A 7,671-nucleotide genomic window follows, 5' to 3' on the forward strand; every position below is an offset into this window, starting at 1 on the left:
GTCCCTTGGGAAGTGAATGGAGAGTCCAAAGCTATGTAGTGTCTCAGCTGCTTCACATGGGTAGCCAGGAGAATGAGGCAAAGGGAGGTGTGGGCACTCTGTACGGAGTGGAGCCTGAATATAGCTATTCACCACCAGCAGGGTGGGCATTGGGGGGACCGAATGGGGGCAGTTCAGCAGGCTTGAGAACATGCATGTCAGAGTGCTAAGGGCATTAGTGAATGACTGTGCTAAACCCGCAGTCATGGGCAGCTAGCTGGGCAGGAAGGAAACAGCAGTGGGATTGAACCTGGACAAATGAAAGCCAGTGCGTCTGAGGGGAGGGGAGAGAACATGTGATCCAAACCAGGGATTCAGCCATAGAGCAAAACTTGCCTGTAGTATGACAGCGCGTCAGGGCTGCTAGCAACTAGCCAGTTCCGTAGCAGCCAGTGGGACCTTGGGGCTGAGTGTGCAGAAGCACCACGTGGCAGGCCAGATGAAGTCTCACTACGCAGCGCTTGAGCCGCCAGACAGCAGGGAGCTGGACGTTCGGGATGTCCGCCTGTTAGAATGAAGAGTAGAGCAGCAGGGGCTGGATTAAAAGGAGACATTCACTGGGACTTGCAGCTGTGGTGTAGGAGCTGGAGCCATCTCCCAATCCACCAGACCCTAGTAAACACCCTAGTGTGGCCCGAGGGGGTGTAACTAAGGGAATGGCATTGCCCAAAGGAACAATGAGCAGGTTCTCTTCTGCTGAGATATGTTAGCCTGGCAGAGGCTTGGAGATGCACAAGGAGTCCCATCACCATGTCGGCAATACCTGCCCAGGACCCAGTGTGTATTGCTGGGCCCCCTTCAGCATGCTTTGGGGCAGGGGAATGCTAACTCCCTAGCTTGCAGTGATGGTGTAGATGTGTCAGTCCCAGGATATGAGAGAGACAAGGTGAGAGAGGTTCCTCTTATTGGACCAGCTTCTGTTGGTGCGAGAGAAGAGAGAGAAGCTTTCGAGCTACACAGAGCTCTTCTCAGGCTGGCTAACTGGTTGGCTGCAATTTGCCGGTTTCGTTTCTAAGGATGGCTGATTTGAGCGCGTGAGCAGCTCCTAGGACAGCAGGTGACTTGCTCTCCACAGAAGCAGGCTGGATGTAGGAGGAGGAGAATAGTGGTCTCCCAGCATGTGTCCAGCCCAGAGTGCTGTGGGTCTCCATGCCTGAAGGTGGAGCTGGGCAGGAAGTTAGTTTTGGCTCTTGTCTTTGGTGGGGGTAGGGAGAAGAAGTTGAGGGTTCTTTTGGGGGGGATAGAAAAGTGCCCCCAAAAGAAGGGGGTGTTTGTGGGTGTTTCCCCTTCTCCAGGTGCAGCGGGGAATCTAGGCCATTGTCGCATCTTCTGGCATGCTGAGTGTCAGCCGGCTTGTCAGGCTTGCTCAGAGGCTGGGGACAGCATTTGGCACTAGCTGGTTTGGATGAGCGCTCTAGAGCCAAAGGTCAGCATACCGCACAGGAGCTGGCTAAAGCTCCCTCATCCTGAGCCAGGCTGTTCTGCCCTGCAGCCGCTGGAGCAGCCTCATGGTAGTGCTTTGACATGCGCTGCCTGCCCTGGGGCAGGGCAGGAGCTGGCCCCCCCAGAGGGGGATCCTCAGCATGGATACCTGCCAGAGCAGCAGAGACCTGTGCCTGTCATAGCTGGGGTTTGTGGGCTCTGGCCTGGCTGGAAATACTGCATTGAAACCTTTTGCATTCTGTTGGAGACAGGTGGCCTGGAAGGGGGGTGGGTTTGTATTGGCCTCTCTAAAAGGTTATTTTCCTGCCTAGCACATGAGCTTTTTGTATTCCCACCCTTGCTAGTTGTGGGTCAGGTGATCCATGCAATCCAGCCTGGTCTGAAGGGGGCTAAGAGGGTGGGTGTGGAGGAGGGTTAGGGTCTAGGGGAAGCTGCATGGTGCAGATCTCAGGTGAGGGGGAGGCTGTGCTGTACGGGGTCCTAACAGGGTTGTCACCCGAGTGGGCGGGGGGAAGAGCAGAGCCTGTTGGAGTGGCAGAATTTATCTAAAGGACTCTGAGGCCCTGGTCTAGCGGGGCTGCGGGCTGGGAAGGCAGGTGGGAGCTGGCTGGCCTGGGTGAGTGCCGGTAGGGCGCATGCTCTCCCAGGTTCTGGTGGTGTTGGTGTCTGTGCTGTAGAGGGATTGGGGCTCCCTGACCCTGGGTCTGCTCTTTCCCACCAGGAGAAATCACTTTTGCAGATGGGCCCCTTGGACAGCGAGGATGCCAGCGAGAGACCCCTGAAGGTGCCCAAGGAGATCTGGCTGCTGGTGGACCACCTGTTCAAGTGCGCTTGCCATCAGGTGAACAGAAAGGGCATGTGCCTGCACGGAGAGCTCCCCACTGTTGGTGACCAGGGAAGACACCCCGGCTCAGTGAGTCGGTAGTACTCAGACCACGACTCAGGCTGGGTGTTTGCAAGGCTGAGGCTGGCTCACCAAGGGCTTGGCCATCGCACCTGTGCTCAGCCTCAGCCCAGGCTGTCCCGGGGCCCGTGCAGCCTCCCTCGGCTGCACTCTCTGCACTGCGGCTCTCGGGAGGGTGCCCTGACTGTGCTGTCGTTGGCAGGAGGACCTGTTCCAGACGCCTGGCATGCAGGAGGAGCTGCAGCAGATCATCGACTGCCTGGACACCAGTATCCCCGAGACAATCCGTATCCTTCCCAGTGCTGAGGGTGGAGCCCAGCTCCCTGCCCTTCCCATGGAGATCCTGCTCTTGCCTTCCCTGGGGCAGGCTCCCTGTGAGGGGAGCTGCCTCCCTCTCACCCCTCTCCAGGGAGCCACTCGAAAACACCAAAGCACCACAGGGCCCTGGGTCAGAAGAAGGGGACCAGGTACAGGAGGTGCTGAGCGATGCCTTCAGGGAGCTCTGGGAGGAGCCTGATGAGAGAGCAGAGATGCAGGTGTGGGCGTGAGGGTGAGGGTGGAGGAGGCAGGGTGGGGGTTGGCCAGAGCCCTTTGCAGCAGCATTTTGGATTGGAGGGTGTGGGGTGGGCTCCGGCATGGAGTAGGGCTGCAGCAGGGATCTGGGGAGACGCTAAAGCCCATGCTGAGGGCGCATGCTGGGAGTGGGAAGTGAGGAGGATAGCGGGGCTGTTAACAGCGAGGGAGATGAAGGGGTCAGAGGGGGACGAGCTCAGTTTCGGAAATGTTCTGTTTGTGATGAGACATCCAGGAGGTGTGCATGGCAGGGGGTGCTGAAGGGAGGGTGGGGGTGTGCACAGGGGGTGTGTGTGTGTGTGCACGCGTGCATGAGGGAGTGCCGAGCGGAGGGGTCAGAGGGGGCAAGGGTGGGTACAGCAGGGGCTGTGTGGTTGGAGTACATGACAGGAGTGTTGAGGTGTGCACGGCAGAGGGTGCTGGAGGGAGAGTGAGGGGTGCACATGCACATGGAAGGTGCAAGGCGGAGGTGGCAGAAGGGGCGGGGGTGTGTACGGCAAGGGATGTGAGTGGGGTGCCGGAGGGGCTGGGGATGCATACAGCAGGGTGTCGGGGGGTACATGGCAGGGGTGCTGGAAGGGGCTGGGATGTGTACAGCAGGGGGTGGGGGGTGTGCACAGCAAGGGTGTTGGAAGGGGGTGCGTATGGCAGCGGATGTGAGGGGGGAGCCGGAGGGGCTGGGGGTGCGTACGCAGGGTGTTGAGGGGGTACTGGAGGGGTTGGGGACACGTACTGCAGGGAGTGTGGGGGGTGCCGGAGGGGGTGGGCAGTGCATGAGAATTGAAGGGATGCACGGTGGGGGTGTACGAGTGGGTAGGGGTGTTCATGGGGCATGTTTTCAGGGCCGTCAGAGAGGGATGGGGGGTGCACAGCGGGGGTCTCGGAGGGGGCAGGGGTGCGTGTGGCAGGGGGTGGGGGGTGTTGGAGGGGGCAGAGGTGCATGCGGCAGGGTTCACAGCGGGGGTCTCAGAGGGGACGGGGTTCACAGCGGGGGTGTTGGAGGGGGCAGGGGTGCGTATGGCAGGGGGTGTGGGGGCGTGCACAGCGGGGGTGTCGGAGGGGGACGGGGGGTGCACAGTGGGCTGTGCTGGGCCCTGGCTGTTTGGATAGAAGGGGGTAGAGGGAAGCACCGTTGAGGAGGCTGCCTGAGGAAAGGGGGAGCCCAAAGCCAGAGAAGGGTGGGGACGGAGGCTGAAGGAGGGGTGGCGGAGAGACACCGGTCGTGGGGGCGGCTGGGCACTGCGCAGGGCCATGCTGGAGAAGATTGCTCCTTGACTGGGTGTGGCGCAGCGGGCAGCAACCACTCGGTGGCTGAGGCACTCCTCATCTTCCTGGAGGCTCTGCCGGAGCCGGTCATTTGTTACGAGCTGTATCAGCGATGCCTGGACTGTTCCCACGACAGCCGGCTGTGTCGACAGGTGTGCGCCTCCCTCCCCTGTCACAGGGCCACTGGGGCTCCCCCCTGCTGCGGTTAGCAGCATGGCCTTTGGGGCTGGAGCAGGCTATGCCACTGCCCCCTCACCCGCCCAGGCCTTTGGCCCAAGGCCCTCTCCTGGGGTGCGCGGCCGGTGTTCTATGGCGGCACGTGCCTGCTGTGGGGGCTGGGGAAGCTGGCTCGGGAGGTGGCTCGGGAGGTTTGGGTCCAACGGCTGCAGGCACATACGTCTCCTCTGACGTGCGCCTGAGGCAGGGGCTGAGCTTGGAGGGCTCCTCCTCACAGGAGTCCTGCTGCTGAGGAAAGACAGTGAGGCCTGGCAGGTGGTGCTGGGCATCCGGGAGCTGTGCCGGTCCAGGGGGACACACGCAGCCTGATCTGGACCGGCAGGAGGGGCCCTGGCAGACTGTGCGGGCGTGGAGGGAGGAGGAACGCGTGCTGCTGGGGAAGCTTACCTTTCCCCCCTTGCAGGTGATTTCTCACCTGCCCCGGTGTCACCACAACGTCTTCCACTACCTGATGGCGTTCCTGCGGGAGCTCCTGAAATACTCGGAGGACAACAACGTCAGTGCCAATATGATCGGTAAGAGCCCAGCCTGCCCCCGCGCCTGCTGCCATCCATGCAGTGTCCACACAAGCCCTTGCCTGCACATCTAATGCAGGATTTTGCCTCTCTTTGCAGCCACCCTGTTCACCAGCCTCCTCCTGCGGCCTCCACCCAACCTGATGTTGAAACAGAGTCCACAAGACCGCCAGCGAGCCATCAGCTTCCTCCTGGGCTTCCTGCTCGGCGGGGACCAGGAGTCACCTCCCTGCCCACGGTGTTGATGCGTGGGACCCACTGCCGGTGGTTTAGTGGGGGCCAGACCCACCCCATAGCCCTTGAGGGGATATGGGAGAAGTCTCTAAGCTATGCTACGGGTCGTGTTTATCATCAGAAAGGAAGTGGCCTCCCACCCTTCCCCCTGCTGTACCTACACTGCAGAGGACTTGTACGCTCATCACACTGCCACCCAAGCCAGAGCCCTCCAAGGGACGGTGCTGTGCTGGTTCATCCCGCAGCATCCCTTCCCTGGCAGTAGACTTATGTATGGGAAGGGCAGACCAGGAGCTCCCCGAGGGCCTGGAGGTTGGCCACAGTGTCCCCTGGCTGGACTCTGCTGCTCTGTGTGTATATGTATGTGCACACACTGACAACTGTGTGTCTTGCCAGCTGCGCAAACGGGTTTCCCCGAGTGTGCATCCCTCGTCTTGGGCCCTGTGTGTGCCAGCAGCAGCACTGAAAGGGTTAATCAGTCCTTTGGCTTCCCCAGTCCCTTCAGGGCTGCCTGGCCTTTCCTCTCTGCTCTGTGGTTTGTGTGATGCGACCGCTGCCCCAGCATTGCTCACTCCGACCCTCCCCCAAGCAGGGCAGCCTTACTGTGGCTTGTTGGCACCCAGCCCAGTGCTGGGGCAGTGAGCATGGGGACCCTGGCCCAACTTCCTTCTGGGGTGCCAGTGGGAATTATGGGGTGAAGGTGCAGCCTCGCTGGTGAAGGCTGCAGGGAATGGGGGGAGGCATCTGCATAGTCGGGTTGTCCGGGGCAGTTTAGTCTCCCGTGGGAAGAGGGGGAGGGCTGAGTCTCCTGGGGGTGTGCTGGGGTAGCTCAGTGGGACTGTGTGGGCATTTGGCAGGGCTGTCGATTCTCTGGCAGGTCAGAACGCTGCAGCCAGTGGCTGCGCACCCTGCAGTCTCCTCAACGCTCGCCCGTGGCGCCCTCCAGCCCTCTGCTGTCAGCCACTGAGGAGGGGATCCCCCTTCCTGTGTGTGGCGCTGGCTGTGCCCCAGCCCTGTGCTTTCTGCTACAGTTGAGCCCGGCACCTCGCTCCTGCCTGTGCATGCTGGGCCCACTGCTGTCTGTGCCAGAGCCCTTGCCCTGCTCTCCAAGGGACGGAAGATCCCAGGCTCTTTGGCACTTGTTCCCCTTTTTGTGCTGGTGCTCACCTAAAGCTGAGCCCTAGGAGGGGAGGGGGGACGTGCCATGTGCCCTGCCGGGTGCTGGTGGAAGAGACTAGTTGCAGGCCTACATCATTCTCCACTGCTTTGTTCCCTGGTGTTCACCCCTCTGCTGCTCCATTTCCCCCGTGGCGGGGAGGAAGGGCTGAAATGCCGGGGGGTTGGTGTTGCTCCCAGTACCAGTGTTGGTGGGGTGCTCCCAGCTGTGTGCTTCCTGTCTGTGTCTGAGGCTGAGGGGGGTGGGGGCTGCATGGGGGAGAGGGTTCCCAAAACACTAAGACGTGCCAGCTTTGGCCATAGGCCCAGCCTGGGCAGCTCCAGCACCAGGAGCCAAGATGTGGGCCAGAGCCACAGCAGAAAGGAACCTCTGGGTCCAGGCAGCTAGTAGTTTGGGGGGAGGGAGTGGGTCCTGGTCAGCAGTAGGCCCTGGGGGTTCAGTGGCTCTGGTACGTGTCTGGAGGAAGATTCCCCTCCCTCCCCACACACACACACACACACACACACACAATGCCAGGAGAGGGGAAGGCCCATGTTCCCCCCCCCACCAGGGAGGGCTCTGCACTCAGGCTGGCCTGTGGGGCTCTCCCCTCCATTTCCTGTGCTGCTCTGTGCGTTGTCCTGTTGCTCGGAGCTGTCCGGGGCTCCTGTACCTTGGGCTGTTTCTTTTTTATTACATAATTTATTAGAAAACTGTTTCTTCCAAATAAACCTCTGTTGTGCAATGAGTAAAGTGGTGTCACGAGCCCCCAGACCTGCCTTTCCCTGTGCTGCCCAGTGGGGCAGTAAGTGCTTTGGGCTCTCCTAGGGCAGCAGCTCGGAGCTGCACATTGTTCCTAGGCATACATGGCATGCACGGTGCAAGGGGCTTATGCTCACCTCTGCTGCCAATGGCACCTGCTTGCGGAACCTACAGCCTGGCCCAGCCTGGGAGCTGTGCCCATGCTAAGGCCTGGGCCTCGCCGTCCAGCTGGTATCCTAGACAGTGGAGGAGGCTGAAGGTAGGTGATCCAAACTGGAGCACTCCCCAGGGCAGGCTGTGGAGTTGGCACCTCCAGGCAGGGCTTCGGGGCTGGCTCCGCCACTGTCAGTACTGTCAGCAGCAGCTGTGCTTTCTGAGATAGGAAACCTTCCAGGTGTTGGGGGAGAATGGCTGATGGGCAGCCCAGTTGGGGGTTCTCAGCAAGCATGGTGCTGTGGCTGACTTGGGCACTTAGCGGAGCTGGCCTTGCAGCATGCTCCAGCCTCTAGCGTGCTCCTGCTCCAGGCCACTCTACTGAGAAA

At 60.8% G+C, this 7,671-nt stretch overlaps 1 protein-coding gene across 3 annotated transcripts in view; it reads left to right on the plus strand.

Moving 5' to 3' along the window:
- The window catches only part of OCRL (OCRL inositol polyphosphate-5-phosphatase), a 29,143-nt gene extending 22,023 nt beyond the window's left edge, over nucleotides 1–7,120 (plus strand). For all 3 annotated transcript variants that reach the window (XM_084639048.1, XM_084639047.1, XM_084639049.1), the window contains 5 exons: nucleotides 2,204–2,323; nucleotides 2,589–2,673; nucleotides 4,250–4,377; nucleotides 4,866–4,977; nucleotides 5,077–7,120. In XM_084639048.1, the coding sequence (XP_084495174.1) occupies nucleotides 2,204–2,323; nucleotides 2,589–2,673; nucleotides 4,250–4,377; nucleotides 4,866–4,977; nucleotides 5,077–5,222 (591 nt within the window). In that variant the 3' untranslated portion in view covers nucleotides 5,223–7,120. The remainder of the gene's footprint in view (nucleotides 1–2,203; nucleotides 2,324–2,588; nucleotides 2,674–4,249; nucleotides 4,378–4,865; nucleotides 4,978–5,076) is intronic.
- The last annotated feature ends 551 nt before the right edge of the window (nucleotides 7,121–7,671 follow it).

The sequence above is a fragment of the Lepidochelys olivacea genome (assembly GCF_965140295.1).
Source record: "Lepidochelys olivacea isolate rLepOli2 genome assembly, chromosome: 9".
Classification (NCBI taxonomy): Eukaryota; Metazoa; Chordata; order Testudines; family Cheloniidae; genus Lepidochelys; species Lepidochelys olivacea.